This window comes from Perissodus microlepis, chromosome 2, assembly GCF_051167445.1.
Source record: "Perissodus microlepis isolate ML-2025 ecotype Zambia chromosome 2, ASM5116744v1, whole genome shotgun sequence".
NCBI classification, from domain to species: Eukaryota; Metazoa; Chordata; class Actinopteri; order Cichliformes; family Cichlidae; genus Perissodus; species Perissodus microlepis.
This window is the reverse complement of record NC_140462.1, coordinates 11,778,432-11,804,065: the sequence shown is the minus strand read 5'-3', so window position 1 is coordinate 11,804,065 and position 25,634 is coordinate 11,778,432. Positions and strand designations below refer to the sequence as shown.

Here is a 25,634-nt window from a genome sequence, read left to right as displayed (position 1 = left end):
GTGTAGGGTGATGCAGTAAATATTGCACAACAGTTCTAACGTGCGCCCATGATTTCAGCACCAAGGACAGTGCTCATAATAATGTCTCATACCAAACGCCTTCAGATAGAGCAGTAAGCGATTTTAATACTCGATTTTTTATCTTACCTTTTCTTTGTTAGGTAAAGTTTGAGTTCTTGTAAAAGTGTCTCCTCCGTTAATACTGATCAGTTCTCCATCTACAGGTGGAAAAGGGGCGGGGAAAACCACCACGTCACTCTTGAGTGTGTCTGAGCTGAAACACACGTCATACTGCTGAGTAGCTTTAGAGTAAGACCAGCTTCCGTCAGGGTGGGTGGTGATCATGGGGGCGCTGTACCTGCTGAAAGTGCCGTCTGTCCTGTGGCATCTGACTGCTATTAAAGTGATGAGGCTGAGCAGAAAGATGACGGACACCGACACAATGGCGATCAGTAGATACAGGTTCAAATCCGAGAAGCTGTCCTCCTTTAAAGGCACATGTCTGAACTGAGTCTGGATTACAGCTGTGCTCTCAACCACCACCACATCAATAGACACAGTAGCTGACAGGGAGGGTTCTCCGTTATCAGAGACCAAGACCACCAAGGGGTGAGTTTTGAGGTCATTGTCACTCATTCTCCTCCTAGTCCTGATCTCCCCGGTGCTGGTCCCGATCCTGAACAGGTTGTTTCCTTTGGGCTCAGACAGGTGATAAGAAAGCAGCGCATTGTATCCAGAGTCTACGTCTACAGCCCTGATCTTTGCCACAAAGTATCCCGCTTCAGCAGAATAGGGGATGTTCTCACTGTTAATGGAGCTGTGCTCAGAATATGGCGCGAGGATTGTTGGATTATTGTCATTTTCATCCAGGATAAAAACGTTGACAGTGACGTTGCTGCTGAGTGGAGGAACACCAGAGTCTGTGGCCTGAACTTTAAAGTGGAAAGTTTTTAACTCCTCGTAGTTAAACGACTGCAGGCTGATTATATCTCCAGTCTCAGAGTTCACGTTAATAACTGACCCTATAACATTGTGTTTGTTATTATGTATGACTTGAAATGTTACTTTTGCATTTTCGTCTACATCAGGATCATCTGCACTCATGCTATAAATAACAGCGCCGACTGGACCGTTTTCTTTTACGAAAATGTTTATCACAGGATCTGTAAAACGCGGTGCGTTATCATTAACGTCAGAAACGTGAACCGTAATCACGCTCGTGCTGGAAAGAGGCGGTAGCCCTTCATCTGTCGCCATTATTGTTAAATTATACTGAGAAGCCCGTTCTCTGTCCAGAGTTCCGTCTACGACTAAAGAGTAATGATTCTTATATGTGTTCTTAATTTTAAAGGGCACAGAATCAAGTACTCTAACCTGAACGATGCCGTTTTTGTCTGCGTCATAGTCCTTCACCGTTAAAAGCCCAACCATTGTGTCTAGGGGTGCATCCTCCCTCACCATGTTGGCTAAAGATGTAACTGTAATTTCTGGTGGATTATCATTAACATCTGTGATTTCAATGAGAACTTTACAATGAGATGCTCTTGGGTTTTGCCCTTTGTCTTTCACTTGGACTCGAATTTCAACTGCACTGTGTTTTTCGTGGTCCAGCTCCCCATTTACTGTGATCTCCCCTGTTATGGGATTAATGGCAAATTTGTCGACATCGTTATCATTGTCTTGGTTAATAAAAGAATATTGTATTTCTCCATTAAGACCCTCATCTAAATCTCGAGCATGCACGGAAATTACGCTTGCACCGCGCGGCGTGTTCTCGACCACTGTGGCTTTGTACAGGGGTTTGTCAAATTCTGGAATATTGTCATTGACGTCTTGCACATTAACGGTGATGTATAACGTGCCTGATTTAGGAGGTTTTCCTCCGTCTGTAGCCGTCAGTGTTAATTTGATAACAGCCTGTTTCTCGCGGTCTAAGGTTTTATGCAGTGCCATTTCAGCAGACATAGTGGGCTCTCCAACATTCTGCACATCCAGTGTGAAATGCTCATTTTGGCTCAGCTTGTAGCTTTTCACTGAATAACTTCCGACATCTGCATCAAATGCCTTTGGGAGAGCGAATTTCTCACCAGGAAACGCTGACTCGGAGACATTCAAAACAACCTCCGGTATCCGAAACGAGGGCGCATTGTCGTTTACATCCAAAATTTTAACCTCGAATCGATATAGATTCAGCGGGGAGCTCACAATGGCTTCTACTTCCAGTGAGCACTTCACATTTCGAGAGCATAGCTCCTCTCGGTCTATTCTGTCTTTCACCAACAGTACTCCCGTCTTAACGTTTACTTGGAAATACCTCGTATTAGGTCCTGAAATTTGAAAACCTCTGACTTCCAGTTCATTAACATCTAGATGTAAATCCTTTGCCAAATTTCCCACACTGGTACCCGGGCTCGACTCCTCCGTAATAGTATACACAATCTGTGCCGCCGCTTCACTCCATATGTAAAATACAGGGGACAAATAATAAATCCAGTTCCGGAAAATAGTCCCTTGTAGCATTCTCGTCATATCCTACTAACCAAGTTAATTAAACAAAAAAATCACGCAGACGGTAACATTGCGCGATAAGAGTACGTCCAGTCTATTGCCCTTAAATACAGGGAGGATTTTCTGCTACTGCTGTGACAAAGAAAGAATTACAAACCCGCTGTAAAGGGAGGAGCGTCGAACAGACCCCCCCCCCCCCCCTCCGTTTAATCGCCATGAGCTGTTGGCGACATCTTGTGGTAATCATAAACAATAAAAAAACAGCATAAAAAGAGATGCTGAACACATTAAGAGTTTTAATGGAATAACATTTTGATTTACCACCTGCTAAAAAGACACAAGCGGTTCTACAGCCCCATTGGACACATTTAAAAAGGACAGCAATAAAATCTATCTATCTATCTATCTATCTATCTATCTATCTATCTATCTATCTATCTATCTATCTATCTATCTATCTATCTACCTACCTACCTACCTACCTACCTACCTACCTACCTACCTGAAGTTAATATGTGTTGCAAGATTTTTTTTCTAAGTAAAAACCTGATGCAGGATAATTTGGGAGGGAAAAAATCATTCACCTTTCTGCACTGAATGTGTCAACATTCTTACCTTCTCTTTGTTAGGTAATGTTTGAGTTCTTGTAAAAGTGTCTCCTCCGTTAATACTGATCAGTTCTCCATCTACAGGTGGAAAAGGGGCAGGGAAGACCACCACGTCACTCTTGAGTGTGTCTGAGCTGAAACACACATCATACTGCTGAGTAGCTTTAGAGTAAGACCAGCTCCCGTCAGGGTGGGTGGTGATCATGGGGGCGCTGTACCTGCTGAAAGTGCCGTCTGTCCTGTGGCATCTGACTGCTATTAAAGTGATGAGGCTGAGCAGAAAGATGACGGACACCGACACAATGGCGATCAGCAGATACAGGTTCAAATCCGAGAAGCTGTCCTCCTTTACAGGCACATGTCTGAACTGAGTCTGGATTTCAGCCGTGCTTTCAACCACCACCACATCAATAGACACAGTAGCTGACAGGGAGGGTTCTCCGTTATCAGAGACCAAGACCACCAAGGGGTGAGTTTTGAGGTCATTGTCACTCATTCTCCTCTTAGTCCTGATCTCCCCGGTGCTGGTTCCGATCCTGAACAGGTTGTTTCCTTTGGGCTCAGACAGGTGATAAGAAAGCAGCGCATTGTATCCAGAGTCTGCATCTACAGCCCTGATCTTTGCCACAAAGTATGCCGCTTCAGCAGAATAGGGGATGCTCTCACTGTTAACGGAGCCGTGCTCAGAATATGGCGCAAGAATCATGGGACTGTTGTCATTTTCATCCAGGATTAAAATGTTGACAGTGACGTTGCTGCTGAGTGGAGTAACACCAGAGTCTGTTGCCTGAACTTTAAAGTTGAAAGTTTTTAACTCCTCATAATTAAAAGACTGCAGGCTGATTATATCTCCAGTCTCTGAGTTTATATTTACAACAGAGGTTATTGGAATACTTTTTGAAAAGTCACTGAGAAGGGAATATGTCACTTTAGCATTTTCCACTAAATCGGGGTCGACGGCAGTAATTGTAGATATAATAGCTCCCACTGCACTATTCTCTTTTACATATACATTAACAACAGGTTCTGAGAATAAAGGGGCATTGTCATTCACATCAGAAATGTGAACAGGAATAACACTGGTACTAGAAAGAGGTGGAGTGCCTTCATCAGTGGCTATCATGGTTACATTATATTGAGAAATACTCTCTCTGTCAAGAGGCCCATCAACTGTTAATGAATAATAATTTTTGTAATTTACCTTGAGTTTAAAAGGCACCACCCCAAGAAGTTTAGCACTGGTGAGTCCATTACTGCCCCCATCTTTGTCTGTTACAGTCACCAAAGCCACAACTGTACCTATCTCTGCATCTTCTTTAACTGGGCTCATAAGAGAAGTTACAGTGATTTCAGGCGTATTGTCATTCACATCAATTACTTCCACTAACAATTTACCATGCGTACTTCGTGATGGCGTACCTTTATCTCTTGCCTGTATACGAATATCATATGCTGTATTCTCTTCATAGTCTACTTCTCCTACTACAGTTATTTCCCCCGTGCCTGGGTTTATTGAGAATAAAGCTTCTGGTTTGAAATTTCCCCTTTTAATAAACGAATACAGTATTTCACTGTTTATTCCCTCATCTAAATCTGTGGCACTTACAGTGACTATAGAGGTCTGAAACTGGGTATTTTCAGTTACCTGGGCCTTATACAGAGGCTGACTAAATACTGGAGAATTATCATTTATATCCATAACATGCACAACTATCTTTAATGTTCCAGATCGGGGAGGTTTTCCCCCGTCCAGAGCTGTTAAAACAAGGTGAATAACAGATTTTTTCTCTCTGTCTAAAGATTTTTGCAGTACTAATTCAGCAGACTCACTGTGCTGTCCGCCGCTCTGCACGTCCAATGAGAAATATTCATTTGGACCAAGCTTGTAGCTTTTTACCGAGTTGCTGCCCGTGTCTGCATCGTTTGCCACTGGGAGCAGATATCGCTCCCCAGTGGAAGAAGACTCTGAAATATTTAAAAATTTTTCATTTTCAATGAAGGATGGAGCATTATCGTTAATATCAGTAATCTGCACCTCTATGCGATGCAGATGCATCGGGTTGTTCAGAATTGCTTCTACGCTCAGGGAACATTTCGCAGTATTTGGACAGAGCTCTTCACGATCAATCCTATCGCAAACATACAGAGCACCAGTTTTTAAATCCACGTCAAAATGTTTATTTGAGTTCCCAGAGACAATTCGTAAGTCCCGTTTTTCCAGCTCGTTAACGTTAATGTGTAAATCCTTTGCGATATTTCCAACCACCGTTCCTTTGTCAACCTCCTCGGCAACGGAGAACGAGAGCTGCGCTGCAGACGCGTCACACAAACAGAGCAAAGCTATGATTTTTATCCACATTGTGAGTCTTTGTCCTCCACGCCTCGTCGCTGCCACACAATAAACGAAATAATAATTTCGGAACATATCCACTTCAGAGGTGACTAACAGAGAAAGACGTTTCCGTCTTGTGGCAATTTTTCTGTTTTTGACAAAGCACTAGTGGACCACGGCAGACTCGCAGGAAGAGGAGGAGTCTGGAGGAAAAAAAAACCCAACAAAAAAAAAACCAAAACCCTGACCCATAAATAAATTTATGGCCTCGAGCGACACCAACTGTTTGTTTGGTCCAGATATGTATGATATTTACCAAGCATAAGAAATATTAGTACATGTGTCGTAATTGGATCTTTGAAACGGTATATTTTGTAAAAGCAGACAAAGCAGTAGAAAATATGAATGTAAAATTCACAACATATTGTTCAACTTTTTATAACAAACGGTTGGCAAAGAAATGATGGTTGATGGTCAGTTCAGCACCATAGACAGCGTACCCAGTACTAAGTCATTTAGGAGCTCGACTGAATCCTGGCTTTAAGTACCATTCAGTAACCGTTTCATAAGCTGTGTGCTAAAAAGTGCTATACAAATAAATTTGCCGTATTATGATTAAATCAAAGACCAAACCCAGTCTAAGGTTATGGTGAACTCACCTTCTCTTTGTTAGGTAAAGTCTGAGTTCTGGTGAAAGTGTCTCCTCCGTTAATACTGATCAGTTCTGCATCAACAGGTGGAAACGGAGCGGGGAAAACCACCACGTAATAACTAAATCTCAAAATATCATTAACCATTGAAGTTTTGCGCCCAGAAATTCACTTAAAATATTTTTTGGCTAAATGTTGAAAGTACTGAAAGCTAAATCAAAGCTTAATTGCTCTTATGTTCAAAATAATGTATCAACGTCAAACAGTCTTGTGAAGATGGATTAAGGTTGGTGTTTTGGTGCCTACCTTCTCTTTGTTAGGTAAAGTCTGAGTCCTGGTAAAAGTGTCTCCTCCGTTAATACTGATCAGTTCTCCATCTACAGGTGGAAACGGGGCGGGGAAAACCACTACGTCACTCTTGAGTGTGTCTGAGCTGAAACACACGTCATACTGCTGAGTAGCTTTAGAGTAAGACCAGCTCCCGTCAGGGTGGGTGGTGATCATGGGGGCGCTGTACCTGCTGAAAGTTCCATCTGTCCTGTGGCATCTGACTGCTATTAAAGTGATGAGGCTGAGCAGAAAGATGACGGACACCGACACAATGGCGATCAGCAGATACAGGTTCAAATCCGAGAAGCTGTCCTCCTTTACAGGCACATGTCTGAACTGAGTCTGGATTTCAGCCGTGCTTTCAACCACCACCACATCAACAGACACAGTAGCTGACAGGGAGGGTTCTCCGTTATCAGAGACCAAGACCACCAAGGGGTGAGTTTTAAGGTCATTGTCACTCATTCTCCTCTTAGTCCTGATCTCCCCGGTGCTGGTTCCGATCCTGAACAGGTTGTTTCCTTTGGGCTCAGACAGGTGATAAGAAAGCAGCGCATTGTATCCAGAGTCTGCATCTACAGCCCTGATCTTTGCCACAAAGTATCCCGCTTCAGCAGAATAGGGGATGTTCTCACTGTTAACGGAGCCGTGCTCAGAATATGGCGCGAGAATCGTGGGACTGTTGTCATTTTCATCCAGGATTAAAACGTTGACAGTGACGTTGCTGCTGAGCGGAGGAACACCAGAGTCTGTGGCCTGAACTTTAAAGTGGAACGTTTTTAACTCCTCATAGTTAAAAGACTGCAGGCTGATTATATCTCCTATTTCTGAATTGATGCTTACAAATGAATTTACTGGGATACTGTTTGAATCGCCTTCCAACGAATACGTTACTTTAGCGTTTTCATTTATGTCGGGATCGACTGCATTGATAGTATAGAGACGAGCACCAACTGGTCTATTTTCTTTTACATAAATATTAATTGCAGGTTCAGCGAAACCAGGCGCATTATCATTGACATCAGAAATATCAACATTAACAACACTGGAGGCGGATAAAGACGGGATACCTTCATCGTTAGCTATAATTGTGACGTTGTAAACAGACCGCTGCTCTCTATCAAGAGGTCCGTCTACAACTAAAGAGTAATAGTTTTTGTAATTTGAAATCAACTTAAAAGGTGTGGAACCAGCAAGTTTACCGCGAGTCTGACCGTTTTTCCCTCCATCTTTATCAGTCACTGTCACCAAAGCGACAACGCTTCCTATTGCAGTATCTTCTCTGACAGGGTTCATGAGTGACGTCACCACAATTTCTGGGGCGTTGTCATTTACATCAACTATCTCAACCAATAGCTTCCCATTTGCTCTTCGAGGTGACGAACCTCTGTCTGTTGCTTGCACATGAATATCATATGCTGACTGTGCTTCGTAATCCAAATGACCCTTAACTGTGATTTCACCAGTTTCGGCATTTATAAAAAACAAATCAGCTGGATCGAAGTTTGCACGTTTGACAAAAGTGTAAATTACTCTCCCGTTGTCCCCTTCGTCTAAGTCTGTGGCATTGAGTTGAATTACCAATGATCCCGCTGGAGCATTTTCATTTACACGTGCTTTATAAAGTGTTTTGCTAAACATTGGTGTGTTGTCGTTTACATCCAGAACATGGACAATAATTTGTACACTTCCGGTGTTAGGAGGTTTGCCTCCATCTACAGCGGTCAGTGTTAGTTTAACGACGGCTTGTTTCTCTCGATCCAAAGCCTTCTGCAGCACTAGTTCAGCGGATGCTGTGTGTTCTCCGCCTCTTTGTATATCTAGAGAGAAGTATTCATTTGCACTCAGCCTGTAAGTCTTTACCGAATTACTGCCTGTGTCTGCATCGAGAGCCAGCGGAAGCAAGAAATGCTCGCCCGCGGGTGAAGATTCAGAAATGTTCAGTGAAAATGATTTCTCTACGAAGGCCGGCGCGTTGTCATTTAAATCAGCAATCGTGACTTCGATGCGTCGGAGCACCATAGGATTGCTCAGTATAACCTCCAAGTTTAGTGTGCATTTTATCACGTTTGGACAGAGCTCCTCGCGGTCTATTCTCTCATTAACATAAAGATCCCCTGTTTTAAAATTAGCCTCGAAATATCTCTTACTGTATCCAGACACAACATTTAGATTCCTCGTTTGCAGGTCTCGAACGTTGACGTTTAAATCCTTTGCGAGGTTTCCAATCACAGTCCCTTTGTCCACCTCTTCAGAAATAGAGTACGATATCTGAGCCGCAGACCAGCCGGATAAAAGCAGGACGATCGGCAAACACAGAATTTCATTATTCCTTACACTTCCCATCGCTGTTTTCAAAGACGGAGACGCGATTCTAATTATTTTCATCTACAAAACACCACAGAACCAGCCAACGTGTAAAATTTTATCCTCTCTGGTTTTCAGCTTTTTATCGCCATTCCTGTCCTTCGCACAAAGCACTGCCACCCTGCTGACGCTTCATACGTAAAGGAGGAGACTGAAAAAATCCCAGCTTTCTAAAACATGTGGTCAATACCGACCCCATGCGTTACAAATTAGATATGGCAATGGTTTAAAAATAGAGGAGCAGAACCAGTATTTTTTATTATCAGATGCAGTTTTACTGACCAAAAACACCCTTTAAACGGGCTGACAACACAGAATGAATAACTCTGTTAAGATATAGAAGAAATGTGAAGAATTACCATTAATTCCTCCAATTTCACTAAATAAAACGGCGAGATTATTGTACATAGATAGAATAAAACAAAAGAAAAATCTTAACATCAAGCAAGTTTAACTGTTATACTACATAAAAACCCAAGACGGAGCACTGGTTGATTTATGTCAGTGTTCCTTAACAAAAACAAAGAAACTAGGGTATTGTCATACAGGAAACTTTTTTAGTTTTTAGTTAGGAATCTTTAGTTACCATTGTGATTTCTGCCAGTTCATTTTTGGAAAAGCAAGAATAGAGACTAATTTTACACATACTACAGATAGGACGTTTTAAAAGGAAATTAGACAAGGAATGTGTCCATTTGTTTGTGTAAAAATCTGTAGTATGGACTAAAAGACTAAAATCAACTCACCTTCTCTTTGTTGGGTAATGTCTGAGTTCTTGTAAAAGTGTCTCCTCCGTTAATACTGATCAGTTCGCCATCTACAGGTGGAAACGGGGCGGGGAAAACTACTACGTCACTCTTGAGCGTGTCTGAGCTGAAACACACGTCATACTGCTGAGTAGCTTTAGAGTAAGACCAGCTCCCGTCAGGGTGGGTGGTGATCATGGGGGCGCTGTACCTGCTGAAAGTGCCGTCTGTCCTGTGACATCTGACTGCTATTAAAGTGATGAGGGTGAGCAGAAAGATGACGGACACCGACACAATGGCGATCAGCAGGTACAGGTTCAAATCCGAGAAGCTGTCCTCCTTTACAGGCACATGTCTGAACTGAGTCTGGATTTCAGCTGTGCTTTCAACCACCACCACATCAACAGACACAGTAGCTGACAGGGAGGGTTCTCCGTTATCAGAGACCAAGACCACCAAGGGGTGAGTTTTGATGTCATTGTCACTCATTCTCCTCTTAGTCCTGATCTCCCCGGTGCTGGTTCCGATCCTGAACAAGTTGTTTCCTTTGGGCTCAGACAGGTGATAAGAAAGCAGCGCATTGTATCCAGAGTCTGCGTCTACAGCCCTGATCTTTGCCACAAAGTATCCCGCTTCAGCAGAATAGGGGATGTTCTCACTATTAACGGCGTCGTGCTCTGAATATGGAGCAAGAATTGATGGATTATTATCATTTTCATCCAGGATTAAAACGTTGACAGTGACGTTGCTGCTGAGTGGAGGAACACCAGAGTCTGTGGCCTGAACTTTACACTGGAACGTTTTTAACTCCTCGTAGTTAAAAGACTGCAGACTGATTATGTCTCCTATCTCGGAGTTTATATTTAAAATAGATGAAACTGGAATGTTTTTAACAGAACTATCTAACAGTGTGTAAGTCACCTTTGCATTAACATCTAGATCAGCATCGAAGGCATTTACTGTATAAATTATTGAGCCCGTTGGACTGTTTTCTTTGACATAAACATTAATAACAGGCTCCGTAAATCGGGGTGGATTATCATTAACATCAGAAACATGAACAGTAATGACTTTGTTACTGGACAGAGGTGGAGCTCCTTCATCTCTGGCTGTAATGGTGACATTATAAACAGAAGTGGTTTCTCTGTCCAGCGGTCCATCTACAACTAAAGAATAATCATTTTTGTAGTTGGACTTGAGATTAAACGGAACAGATCCAACTACCTTACAGCTGGTTACACCATTCTTCCCTCCATCTTTATCACTTACTGTAATAAAAGCAACGATAGTCCCCAGTTCAGCGTCTTCTTTTACCGGCGTTATCAGTGACGTCACTGATATTTGTGGGGGATTATCATTCAAATCAATTATCTCTATCAGTAATTTAGCTTGTGCACTACGAGGAACGGTACCCTGGTCCGTTGCTTGTACTCTGACTTCATAAGCAGGCGTCTCCTCATAATCCAATCCACCCTTCACTGTGATTTCTCCTGTTTCTGAATTGAGATCAAAAATATTTGATGGATCAATATTCCCTCGTTTGATGAAGGAATATAAGATTTTACTGTTCATGCCTTCATCTAAATCTGTGGCATTTAACTTGATAACAAGTGTTCCGGGAGAGGCATTTTCTTTGACACGCACTTTATAAAGCAGTTTGCTAAACGCGGGAATATTATCATTTACATCGATTACGTTCACATGTATTTGTAATGATCCCGTTCTTGGTGGTTTTCCTCCATCTACAGCGGTCAGTATTAGATTGATTACTGACTGTTTTTCTCGGTCCAAAGCCTTTTGCAGCACCAGCTCAGCAGACACACCGTGCTCTCCGCCGCTCTGCACATCAAGTGAGAAATGCTCATTTTGACTGAGCTTGTAGGTCTTCACTGAGTTGCTTCCTATGTCTGCGTCCACGGCCACAGGGAGAAAATATCGCTCTCCCGTTAACGATGATTCAGAAATATTTAAGTAATACCTGCTTTCAAGAAATGCAGGTGAATTGTCGTTTATATCTAATATATTAACCTCTATGCGATGTGCAGTCATTGGATTGCTTACAAAAGCTTGTAATTTTAAGGAGCATTTTATAGTCAGTGGACAGAGCTCCTCTCGGTCTATCCGCTCCTCAACTAAGAGATTCCCACTCCGTAAGTCAACGTTAAGATATGTCTTACTGTAACTGGAAACCAAGCGTAGATCCCTGTTTTCTAGTTCCTGTACATTCATGTTTAAATCCTTTGCGAGATTCCCCACCACTGTGCCTTTGTTCACCTCCTCGGAAATCGAGTAGGCTAACTGCGAAGCAGCCCAGTGCCAAAGACAAAGAAACACAACAATGCGAATCCAGACATGTTCCTCCTTTGGTCGAATATACATTGTTGATCCACAAAAAGAAGTGAACACAAGTGAACATTAATCCTCATTCGAGAAATGTACACCCGAAGCCATAAATGATATAAGGAGCTCCTACTCTCATCGTCACAGGACCTTCCGCGGGTGTGCAATGGCCGATGAGGATTTCATTTTTTCCCGTGCAGGGAGGAGTTTTAACTACACAAATACATTCAGGTCTATGGTCTCCTGCGACATCATGTGGCGATAGACTGATAACAAAACACAATAAAGAGTACTAAATTCCTGTTAAAAATTGTGAATATTGAAGTTCAGTATAGAAATAAAACATATATTATTTCAATTGTAAGCGAGAAATCTGGTTGATAAAAAATTCGCTATTTCCGTGACTAAAGGAACATCTGTAACATTATGAAAATTCAACCTAAATGATTACTTTGATTCGAATTCCAGAAATAGTTATTCTGTATTAATATGATTTTTTTTAAAGAATGAAAGGAAAATGTTTTGTTTTTTAGTGTATGAAAACACAACATCCATATGTCCTAAACAGGGCAACGTACCGTCTAACACCACGGACAGCGAGTTTTCACCACATTCAAGCACAGTCACTCAACATTACAACAAAATGACAACTGCTACAAAAAGTCAACGTTTAACGCTCAGTCACCATGGCAATCAGCGTAGATCATAAAATGTCACTGAAATGTTGTTCAGCAGTCAAAAGTAGCATATTAGCATAGTGCCACGAACCTCTATCACTCAGTAATAAATGAACCGTTTATGTAAATACAGACGTGATAGAAAACATATAGGCATTTAAAGCCTGGTAAATTTACACGCACCATGTCACATTAAAAAAAGAACAAAAGAATTAAGAAAATGCAAGCATGTGCAAAGAGAGGAGGATTTTCACTGCCTAACTTCAAATGGTATTATTGGGTGATGAATGTGAAACAACTCAGAGCTTGGTTACCTACTGCAGCAGTCAAACCCATTTGGTCCCAAATAGAGACGGAAGTTAATGGCGGTATTTCTCCTTGAAAGGAGCTGTTTGACACCAGCCACAAACTTACCCATCCTATAATTGCAAATGCGAAGATATTGTGGTGTAAATTACAAAAGCCGGGTCGTTGGGATTTTATTAAATCTCCTTTAGCAACTTTATGGGGGAATAAAATAATTTTAATTGGAGGGACACCAGTTGACTGGCTACAGTGGCGTAAGGCAGGCATCCTCTATCAGATTTTGGTTGACTGTGGGACCAAATGTTTTTTAACCTTTGATCAAGTTGTGGAGATAATTTGCAGCTTAATCAATTGTGGAGATATGTTCAAATGCACAGCTCACTATCGAAGTGGCTGGGAACCCCCTTGTGTTGTCCTGTGGGCAGTCCTGTGGAAGTACTGCTCTCGAGATCATCCTTGGGTAAAGGTATCACTTCTAAGTTTTATAATTTATTGCAGGATTGGTTAGCTGAACCTCTTCTTAAAGTTAAGGGCTATTGGGCCCAGGACTTGGCATTGGATATATCTTCAGTTGAATGGGACTCATGTCTCCATAACGTTAATACTATGTATAAAGAAATAGGCAGTAGATTTATCCAACTTAAGATAATACATAAGTGGCATTGAACACCGCAACAATTGTATAAATGGAACTTGGCCCCCACAGACGATTGCTAGAGATGTGACGGTCAAAATGCTTCAATTTTACATATCCTATGGAGCTGTTTGACACTTCGGGACTGGTGGGAAAACATAATGGAGGTCATTTTCAGTGTTTTGAAAAGATTTGGTATCTCACCGAAATTGTCCATACTTGGTATAACTACAGAACTTTCCGATTGAGACTTTAACTGCAATACAAAAAAAAGAAGGATTATCCTGGCTCTTACTACGGCAAAACGGGTCTTGTTAAGACATGGGCGGAAAAAGAAACCCCCTCACTATGAGGAGTGGCTAATGACAATGGTTAAGTTGGCATCTTACGAAAAAGTGACTTATGATTTATTAGATTTATTGTACCAATATAATTGTATTTGGTCCCCCTTCACTAACTGGCTTTCTGTAACTTGAGGGGCAGAGGAGTAATGAGAGAGTGGTTGCTGCGGGGTTTGGTGTGTGAAGAAAGAATATGATAATTTTTATTTTTTGTTTATTTGTTTGTTTGTTTTCTGTTTTGTTATTGAAGTTCAAAACGAAAATAAAAATTGTTGAAGATAAAAATAAACAGAAAATAACCCCCCCCCTTAAACAACCAAAAACAAAAAAAAAATAAGACGCTGTCTTTAATGCTGAAAAAGCTTAAAAGCGATGCCACAGCTTAAGGTGACCTACTCATCTTCAGCATAATGCCACAAAGGTTATTCAAACTGTTTGGAAGTCTGAAGGACTGGAAATAAGACTTGGTGTACTAGTGCCTAACTGATGCTCAACTAAAGCTGCAGAATGTGTATGTATGTCTACACCAACTACACAAGAAATTGCAGAAGCTATAATTTTATGATCGCACTATGACGTTTTATAAAACAAGTACAAACGTCCTACCTTCTCTTTGTTAGGCAAAGTCTGAGTCCTGGTAAAAGTGTCTCCTCCGTTAATACTGATCAGTTCTCCATCTACAGGTGGAAAAGGGCCTGGGAAAACCACTACGTCACTCTTGAGCGTGTCTGAGCTGAAACACACGTCATACTGCTGAGTAGCTTTCGAGTAAGACCAGCTCCCGTCAGGGTGGGTGGTGATCATGGGGGCGCTGTACCTGCTGAAAGTGCCGTCTGTCCTGTGGCATCTGACTGCTATTAAAGTGATGAGGCTGAGCAGAAAGATGACGGACACCGACACAATGGCGATCAGTAGGTACAGGTTCAAATCCGAGAAGCTGTCCTCCTTTACAGGCACATGTCTGAACTGAGTCTGGATTTCAGCCGTGCTTTCAACCACCACCACATCAATCGACACAGTAGCTGACAGGGAGGGTTCTCCGTTATCAGAGACCAAGACCACCAAGGGGTGAGTTTTGAGGTCATTGTCACTCAATCTCCTCTTAGTCCTGATCTCCCCGGTGCTGGTTCCGATCCTGAACAGGTTGTTTCCTTTGGGCTCAGACAGGTGATAAGAAAGCAGCGCATTGTATCCAGAGTCTGTGTCTACAGCCCTGATCTTTGCTACAAAGTATCCCGCTTCAGCAGAATAGGGGATGTTCTCACTGTTAACGGAGCCATGCTCAGAATATGGTGCCAAAATCGTGGGACTGTTGTCATTTTCATCCAGGATTAAAACGTTTACAGTCACATTGCTGCTGAGTGGAGGAACACCAGAGTCTGTGGCCTGAACTTTAAAGTGGAAAGTTTTTAACTCCTCATAGTTAAAAGACTGCAGGCTGATTATATCTCCAGTCTCTGAATTTATATTTAAAACAGATGAAACTGGAATGTTTTTAACCGAGCTATCTAACAGTGTGTAAGTCACCTTTGCATTAACATCTAGATCAGCATCGAAGGCATTTACTGTATAAATTACTGAGCCTATTTGACTGTTTTCTTTGACATACACATTAATAACAGTCTCCATAAATGTGGGTGCGTTATCATTAACATCAGAAACATGAACAGTAATGACTTTGTTACTGGACAGAGGTGGAGCTCCTTCATCTGTGGCTGTAATGGTGACATTATAAACAGAAGTGGTTTCTCTGTCCAGCGGTCCATCTACAACTAAAGAATAATCATTTTTGTAGTTGGACTTGAGATTAAACGGAACAGATCCAACTACCTTACAGCTGGTTACACCGTTTTTCCCTCCATCTTTATCACTTACTGTAATCAAAGCAACAATAGTCCCCAGCTCTGCGTCTTCTTTTACCGGTGTCATTAGTGACGTCACTGATATTTGTGGGGGATTATCATTCATATCAATTATCTCTATCAGTAATTTAGCTTGTGCACTACGAGGAACGGTACCCTGGTCCGTTGCTTGTACTCTGACTTCATAAGCAGGCGTCTCCTCATAATCCAATCCACCCTTCACTGTGATTTCTCCTGTTTCTGAATTGAGATCAAAAATATTTGATGGATCAATATTCCCTCGTTTGATGAAGGAATATAAGATTTTACTGTTCATGCCTTCATCTAAATCTGTGGCATTCAACTTGATAACAAGTGTTCCGGGAGAGGCATTTTCTTTGACACGCACTTTATAAAGCAGTTTGCTAAACGCGGGAATATTATCATTTACATCGATTACATTCACATGTATTTGTAATGATCCCGTTCTTGGAGGTTTTCCTCCATCTACAGCGGTCAGTATTAGATTGATTACTGACTGTTTTTCTCGGTCCAAAGCTTTTTGCAGCACCAGCTCAGCAGACACACCGTGCTCTCCGCCGCTCTGCACATCAAGTGAGAAATGCTCATTTTGACTGAGCTTGTAGGTCTTCACTGAGTTGCTTCCTATGTCTCCGTCCACGGCCACAGGGAGAAAATATCGCTCTCCCGTTAACGATGATTCAGAAATATTTAAGTAATACCTGCTTTCAAGAAATGCAGGTGAATTGTCGTTTACATCTAATATATTAACCTCTACGCGATGTGCAGTCATTGGATTGCTTAGAACAGCTTGTAATTTTAATGAGCATTTTATAGTCTGTGGACAGAGCTCCTCTCGGTCTATCCGCTCCTCAACTAAGAGATTCCCACTCCGTAAGTTAACGCTAAGATATGTCTTACTGTAACTGGAAACCACACGTAGATCCCTGTTTTCTAGTTCCTGTACATTGATGTTTAAATCCTTTGCGAGATTCCCCACCACTGTGCCTTTGTTCACCTCCTCGGAAATCGAGTAGGCTAACTGCGAAGCAGCCCAGTGCCAAAGACAAAGAAACACAACAATGCGAATCCAGACATGTTCCTCCTTTGGCCGAATATACATTGTTGATCCACAAAAAGAAGTGAACACAAGTGAACATTAATCCTCATTCGAGAAATGTACACCCGAAGCCATAAATGATATAAGGAGCTCCTACTCTCATCGTCACAGCACCTTCCGCGGGTGTGCAATGGCCGATGAGGATTTCATTTTTTCCCGTGCAGGGAGGAGTTTTAACTACACAAATACATTCAGGTCTATGGTCTCCTGCGACATCATGTGGCGATAGACTGATAACAAAACACAATAAAGAGTACTAAATTCCTGTTAAAAATTGTGAATATTGAAGTTCAGTATAGAAATAAAACATATATTATTTCAATTGTAAGCGAGAAATCTGGTTGATAAAAAACTCGCTATTTCCGTGACTAAAGGAACATCTGTAACATTATGAAAATTCAACTTAAATGATTACTTTGATTCGAATTCCAGAAATAGTTATTCTGTATTAATATGATTTTTTTTAAAGAATGAAAGGAAAATGTTTTGTTTTTTAGTGTATGAAAACACAACATCCATATGTCCTAAACAGGGCAACGTACCGTCTAACACCACGGACAGCGAGTTTTCACCACATTCAAGCACAGTCACTCAACATTACAACAAAATGACAACTGCTACAAAAAGTCAACGTTTAACGCTCAGTCACCATGGCAATCAGCGTAGATCAGAAAATGTCACTGAAAGGTTGTTCAGCAGTCAAAAGTAGCATATTAGCATAGTGCCACGAACCTCTATCACTCAGTAATAAATGAACCGTTTATGTAAATACAGACGTGATAGAAAACATATAGGCATTTAAAGCCTGGTAAATTTACACGCACCATGTCACATTAAAAAAAGAACAAAAGAATTAAGAAAATGCAAGCATGTGCAAAGAGAGGAGGATTTTCACTGCCTAACTTCAAATGGTATTATTGGGTGATGAATGTGAAACAACTCAGAGCTTGGTTACCTACTGCAGCAGTCAAACCCATTTGGTCCCAAATAGAGACGGAAGTTAATGGCGGTATTTCTCCTTGAAAGGAGCTGTTTGACACCAGCCACAAACTTACCCATCCTATAATTGCAAATGCGAAGATATTGTGGTGTAAATTACAAAAGCCGGGTCGTTGGGATTTTATTAAATCTCCTTTAGCAACTTTATGGGGGAATAAAAGAATTTTAATTGGTGGGACACCGGTTGACTGGCTACAGTGGCGTAAGGCAGGCATCCTCTATCAGATTTTGGTTGACTGTGGGACCAAATGTTTTTTAACCTTTGATCAAGTTGTGGAGATAATTTGCAGCTTAATCAATTGTGGAGATATGTTCAAATGCACAGCTCACTATCGAAGTGGCTGGGAACCCCCTTGTGTTGTCCTGTGGGCAGTCCTGTGGAAGTACTGCTCTCGAGATCATCCTTGGGTAAAGGTATCACTTCTAAGTTTTCTCATTTATTGCAGGATTGGTTAGCTGAACCTCTTCTTAAAGTTAAGGGCTATTGGGCCCAGGACTTGGCATTGGATATATCTTCAGTTGAATGGGACTCATGTCTCCATAACGTTAATACTATGTATAAAGAAATAGGCAGTAGATTTATAAGTGGCATTGAACACCGCAACAATTGTATAAATGGAACTTGGCCTCCACAGACGATTGCTGGAGATGTGACGGTCAAAATGCTTCGATTTTACATATCCTATGGAGCTGTTTGACACTTCGGGACTGGTGGGAAAACATAATGGAGGTCATTTTCAGTGTTTTGAAAAGATTTGGTATCTCACCGAAATTGTCCATACTTGGTATAACTACAGAACTTTCCGATTGAGACTTTTCCTGCAATACAAAAAAAAAAAAAGGATTATCCTGGCTCTTACTACAGCAAAACAGGTCTTGTTAAGACATGGGCGGAAAAAGAAACCCCCTCACTATGAGGAGTGGCTAATGACGATGGTTAAGTTGGCATCTTACGAAAAAGTGACTTATGATTTATTAGATTTATTGTACCAATATAATTGTATTTGGTCCCCCTTCACTAACTGGCTTTCTGTAACTTGAGGGGCAGAGGAGTAATGAGAGAGTGGTTGCTGTGGGGTTTGGTGTGTGAAGAAAGAATATGATAATTTTTATTTTTTGTTTATTTGTTTGTTTGTTTTCTGTTTTGTTATTGAAGTTCAAAACGAAAATAAAAATTGTTGAAGATAAAAATAAACAGAAAATAACCCCCCCCCCCCTTAAACAACCCAAAAAAAAAAAGAATTAGGACGCTGTCTTTAATGCTGAAAAAGCTTAAAAGCGATGCTACAGCTTAAGGTGACCTACTCATCTTCAGCATAATGCCACAAAGGTTATTCAAACTGTTTGGAAGTCTGAAGGACTGGAAATAAGACTTGGTGTACTAGTGCCTAACTGATGCTCAACTAAAGCTGCAGAATGTGTATGTATGTCTACACCAACTACACAAGAAATTGCAGAAGCTATAATTTTATGATCGCACTATGACGTTTTATAAAACAAGTACAAACGTCCTACCTTCTCTTTGTTAGGCAAAGTCTGAGTCCTGGTAAAAGTGTCTCCTCCGTTAATACTGATCAGTTCTCCATCTACAGGTGGAAAAGGGCCTGGGAAAACCACTACGTCACTCTTGAGCGTGTCTGAGCTGAAACACACGTCATACTGCTGAGTAGCTTTCGAGTAAGACCAGCTCCCGTCAGGGTGGGTGGTGATCATGGGGGCGCTGTACCTGCTGAAAGTGCCATCTGTCCTGTGACATCTGACTGCTATTAAAGTGATGAGGCTGAGCAGAAAGATGACGGACACCGACACAATGGCGATCAGCAGATACAGGTTCAAATCCGAGAAGCTGTCCTCATTTACAGGCACATGTCTGAACTGAGTCTGGATTTCAGCCGTGCTTTCAACCACCACCACATCAATCGACACAGTAGCTGACAGGGAGGGTTCTCCGTTATCAGAGACCAAGACCACCAAGGGATGAGTTTTGAGGTCATTGTCACTCAATCTCCTCTTAGTCCTGATCTCCCCGGTGCTGGTTCCGATCCTGAACAGGTTGTTTCCTTTGGGCTCAGACAGGTGATAAGAAAGCAGCGCATTGTATCCAGAGTCTGTGTCTACAGCCCTGATCTTTGCTACAAAGTATCCCGCTTCAGCAGAATAGGGGATGTTCTCACTGTTAACGGAGCCATGCTCAGAATATGGCGCAAGAATCATGGGACTGTTGTCATTTTCATCCAGGATTAAAACGTTGACAGTGACGTTGCTGCTGAGCGGAGGAACACCAGAGTCTGTGGCCTGAACTTTAAAGTTGAAAGTTTTTAACTCCTCATAGTTAAAAGACTGCAGGCTGATTATATCTCCAGTCTCTGAATTTATATTTAAAACAGATGAAACTGGAATGTTTTTAACAGAACTATCTAACAGCGTGTAAGTCACCTTTGCATTAACATCTAGATCAGCATCGAAGGCATTTACTGTATAAATTACTGAGCCTGTTGGACTGTTTTCTTTGACATACACATTAATAAGAGTTTCCATAAATTTGGGTGCGTTATCATTAACATCAGAAACATGAACAGTAATGACTTTGTTACTGGACAGAGGTGGAGCTCCTTCATCTGTGGCTGTAATGGTGACATTATAAACAGAAGTGGTTTCTCTGTCCAGCGGTCCATCTACAACTAAAGAATAATCATTTTTGTAGTTGGACTTGAGATTAAACGGAACAGATCCAACTACCTTACAGCTGGTTACACCATTCTTCCCTCCATCTTTATCACTTACTGTAATCAAAGCAACAATAGTCCCCAGCTCTGCGTCTTCTTTTATCGGTGTCATGAGGGACGTCACTGATATTTGTGGGAGATTATCATTCATATCAACGATCTCAATCAGTAATTTAGCATGTGCACTACGAGGAGAGGCGCCCTGGTCCGTTGCTTGTACTCTGACTTCATAAGCAGGCGTCTCCTCATAATCCAATCCACCCTTCACTGTGATTTCTCCTGTTTCTGAATTGAGATCAAAAATATTTGATGGATCAATATGCCCTCGTTTGATGAAGGAATATAAGATTTTACTGTTCATGCCTTCATCTAAATCTGTGGCATTTAACTTAATAACAAGTGTTCCGGGAGAGGCATTTTCTTTGACACGCACTTTATAAAGCAGTTTGCTAAACGCGGGAATATTATCATTTACATCGATTACATTCACATGTATTTGTAATGATCCCGTTCTTGGAGGTTTTCCTCCATCTACAGCGGTCAGTATTAGATTGATTACTGACTGTTTTTCTCGGTCCAAAGCTTTTTGCAGCACCAGCTCAGCAGACACACCGTGCTCTCCGCCGCTCTGCACATCAAGTGAGAAATGCTCATTTTGACTGAGCTTGTAGGTCTTCACTGAGTTGCTTCCTATGTCTCCGTCCACGGCCACAGGGAGAAGATATCGCTCTCCCGTTAACGATGATTCAGAAATATTTAAGTAATACCTGCTTTCAAGAAATGCAGGTGAATTGTCGTTTATATCTAATATATTAACCTCTACGCGATGTGCAGTCATTGGATTGCTTAGAACAGCTTGTAATTTTAAGGAGCATTTTATAGTCAGTGGACAGAGCTCCTCTCGGTCTATCCGCTCCTCAACTAAGAGATTCCCACTCCGTAAGTCAACGTTAAGATATGTCTTACTGTAACTGGAAACCACACGTAGATCCCTGTTTTCTAGTTCCTGTACATTGATGTTTAAATCCTTTGCGAGATTCCCCACCACTGTGCCTTTGTTCACCTCCTCGGAAATCGAGTAGGCTAACTGCGAAGCAGCCCAGTGCCAAAGACAAAGAAACACAACAATGCGAATCCAGACGAGTTGCTCTTTTGGTCGAATATACATTGTTGATCCACAAAAAGAAGTGAACACAAGTGAACATTAATCCTCATTCGAGAAATGTACACCCGAAGCCATAAATGATATAAGGAGCTCCTACTCTCATCGTCACAGCACCTTCCGCGGGTGTGCAATGGCCGATGAGGATTTCATTTTTTCCCGTGCAGGGAGGAGTTTTAACAATACAAACAATTCAGGTCTATGGTCTCCTGCGACATCAAGTGGCGAAAGACTGCTAACAGCATTCTACATAGTAACCGTGAATATTTAGTGTCAGTGTGGACATGAAAATATTAAAAAAATTAGATTGTGTTGTGTGAAACCCGGTCAATAAAAAAGATAAAATCGGTATTTCAGTGAGCTAACGAGCACGTTTGACGTTATAACAATTCAACACACATAATGTCTTTTATTCAAAGTCCATTATTGCTTATTTTTCAGTCGTACACATGTATTAAAATTAAGAAGAAGAAGAACAAAACCTTTGCTCACTTAATGATGTCACAAAATGCACGTATTCAATATATGGCGCCATACATTCTAGCACCACGGACAGCGACTCTTCATGACATTCTATACTCGTCTTGAATAAAAATAAGATACCTGGTACTACACCCTGCGTTGCACTTTGAGTCACCATGGCAGCCACTGTAGGTTATACAAACAGTAAAATATAAATATGTCAACGAGATTAAAAAAGCCTATTAGTACAGTGACAAGTACCAACACCAATCACACTCTGTTGGACAGGAATGGTTTACTTAAGTGACTAAAGGTAGTCTTGACGCCTTCTTGTTTTGGACGCACCAATTTAAGTTTAAAAATCGCTCGTAAAATAATGAAAGGGTTAAACACTATTCGACAGATTATGTCACTCATTTTAAGCAAAATGCTCCAAAGTTCTGTCAAGCAAACTCAAAAAGAAGAAGTCAGTCTTATTGTTTTGGTTCTTACGATTGTTCACTTGAAGCTGTATAATTTGTATATATGTAAGAACTGTTAACAGGAAATGACATAATAATTTTATGATCGCACTGTGAGGTTTTACAAGACTTAAGTTCAAATTACCTACCTTCTCTTTGTTAGGTAAAGTCTGAGTTCTTGTAAAAGTGTCTCCTCCGTTAATACTGATCAGTTCTCCATCTACAGGCGGAAACGGGGCGGGGAAAACCACTACGTCACTCTTGAGCGTGTCTGAGCTGAAACACACGTCATACTGCTGAGTAGCTTTAGAGTAAGACCAGCTCCCGTCAGGGTGGGTGGTGATCATGGGGGCGCTGTACCTGCTGAAAGTACCGTCTGTCCTGTGGCATCTGACTGCTATTAAAGTGATGAGGCTGAGCAGAAAGATGACGGACACCGACACAATGGCGATCAGCAGATACAGGTTCAAATCCGAGAAGCTGTCCTCCTTTACAGGCACATGTCTGAACTGAGTCTGGATTTCAGCCGTGCTTTCAACCACCACCACATCAATCGACACAGTAGCTGACAGGGAGGGTTCTCCGTTATCAGAGACCAAGACCACCAAGGGGTGAGTTTTGAGGTCATTGTCACTCAATCTCCTCTTAGTCCTGATCTCCCCGGTGCTGGTTCCGATCCTGAACAGGTTGTTTCCTTTGGGCTCAGACAGGTGATAAGAAAGCAGCGCATTGTATCCAGAGTCCGCGTCTACAGCCCTGATCTTTGCCACAAAGTATCCCGCTTCAGCAGAATAGGGGATGCTCTCACTGTTAACGGCGTCGTGCTCTGAATATGGCGCAAGAATTGTTGGATTATTATCATTTTCATCCAGGATTAAAACGTTGACAGTCACGTTGCTGCTGAGCGGAGGAACACCAGAGTCTGTGGCCTGAACTTTAACCTGGAACGTTTTTATTTCCTCATAGTTAAAAGACTGCAGGCTGATTATATCTCCAGTCTCTGAATTTATATTTAAAACAGATGAAACTGGAATGTTTTTAACAGAACTATCTAACAGTGTGTAAGTCACCTTTGCATTAACATCTAGATCAGCATCGAAGGCATTTACTGTATAAATTACTGAGCCTATTGGACTGTTTTCTTTGACATACACATTAATAACAGGCTCCGTAAATCGGGGTGGATTATCATTAACATCAGAAACATGAACAGCAATGACTTTGTTACTGGACAGAGGTGGAGCTCCTTCATCTGTGGCTGTAATGGTGACATTATAAACAGAAGTGGTTTCTCTGTCCAGCGGTCCATCTACAACTAAAGAATAATCATTTTTGTAGTTGGACTTGAGATTAAACGGAACAGATCCAACTACCTTACAGCTGGTTACACCATTCTTCCCTCCATCTTTATCACTTACTGTAATAAAAGCAACGATAGTCCCCAGTTCAGCGTCTTCTTTTACCGGCGTTATCAGTGACGTCACTGATATTTGTGGGGGATTATCATTCATATCAATTATCTCTATCAGTAATTTAGCATGTGCACTACGAGGAACGGTACCCTGGTCCGTTGCTTGTACTCTGACTTCATAAGCAGGCGTCTCCTCATAATCCAATCCACCCTTCACTGTGATTTCTCCTGTTTCTGAATTGAGATCAAAAATATTTGATGGATCAATATTCCCTCGTTTGATGAAGGAATATAAGATTTTACTGTTCATGCCTTCATCTAAATCTGTGGCATTCAACTTGATAACAAGTGTTCCGGGAGAGGCATTTTCTTTGACACGCACTTTATAAAGCAGTTTGCTAAACGCGGGAATATTATCATTTACATCGATTACATTCACATGTATCTGTAATGATCCCGTTCTTGGTGGTTTTCCTCCATCTACAGCGGTCAGTATGAGATTGATTACTGACTGTTTTTCTCGGTCCAAAGCTTTTTGCAGCACCAGCTCAGCAGACACACCGTGCTCTCCGCCGCTCTGCACATCAAGTGAGAAATGCTCATTTTGACTGAGCTTGTAGGTCTTCACTGAGTTGCTTCCTATGTCTGCGTCCACGGCCACAGGGAGAAGATATCGCTCTCCCGTTAACGATGATTCAGAAATATTTAAGTAATACCTGCTTTCGAGAAATGCAGGTGAATTGTCGTTTATATCTAATATATTAACCTCTACGCGATGTGCAGTCATTGGATTGCTTAGAAAAGCTTGTAATTTTAAGGAGCATTTTATAGTCTGTGGACAGAGCTCCTCTCGGTCTATCCGCTCCTCAACTAAGAGATTCCCACTCCGTAAGTTAACGTTAAGATATGTCTTACTGTAACTGGAAACCAAGCGTAGATCCCTGTTTTCTAGTTCCTGTACATTGATGTTTAAATCCTTTGCGAGATTCCCCACCACTGTGCCTTTGTTCACCTCCTCGGAAATCGAGTAGGCTAACTGCGAAGCAGCCCAGTGCCAAAGACAAAGAAACACAACAATGCGAATCCAGACATGTTCCTCCTTTGGTCGAATATACATTGTTGATCCACAAAAAGAAGTGAACACAAGTGAACATTAATCCTCATTTGAGAAATGTACACCCGAAGCGATAAGTGGTATAAGGAGCTCCTACTCTCATCGTCACAGCACCTTCCGCGTGCGTGCAATGGCCGATGAGGATTTCATTTTCTTCCCGTGCAGGGAGGAGTTTTAACTACATGAATACATTCATCTATGGTCTCCTGCGACATCATGTGGAGAAAGACTACTAACAGCATTCTACATAACCGAATATCTTAAGCAATAGTGAATGTTTCGTTTTTGTTTGGAAATAAAAACTTGTTGTATTTAGAATGTCAGGGGAAAATCTTGTTAGTGGAAAAGCTCGATTATTTCAGTGAGTTAACAAGCATGTACGCAGTTAAAGTAATTCGTTATTTACACTAACAAAGATTATAATTCTGATTTAAATCTAGGCAGTCTTTAAGATCTCTCTCTCTCTCTCTCTCTCTCT

At 41.5% G+C, this 25,634-nt stretch overlaps 1 protein-coding gene and 1 pseudogene across 37 annotated transcripts in view; both read right to left on the bottom strand.

Moving 5' to 3' along the window:
- LOC146392371 (protocadherin alpha-C2-like) overlaps positions 1–25,634 on the bottom strand; it is a 217,762-nt gene that overhangs the window by 33,567 nt on the left and 158,561 nt on the right. The window contains exon 1 of one of the 37 annotated variants that reach the window (XM_084946284.1): positions 22,781–25,566. The exons of 31 other annotated variants lie outside the window; for them this stretch is intronic. In XM_084946284.1, the coding sequence (XP_084802410.1) occupies positions 22,781–25,159 (2,379 nt within the window). In that variant the 5' untranslated portion in view covers positions 25,160–25,566. Of the gene's footprint in view, positions 1–147; positions 3,073–3,123; positions 6,073–6,404; positions 9,513–9,541; positions 14,076–14,445; positions 16,936–22,780; positions 25,567–25,634 lie in introns of those variants that run through there. 5 more of the 37 variants (XM_084946260.1, XM_084946276.1, XM_084946195.1 and 2 more) reach the window with 5 other exon arrangements.
- LOC146392384 (protocadherin alpha-2 pseudogene) lies at positions 19,063–22,738 on the bottom strand (annotated as a pseudogene).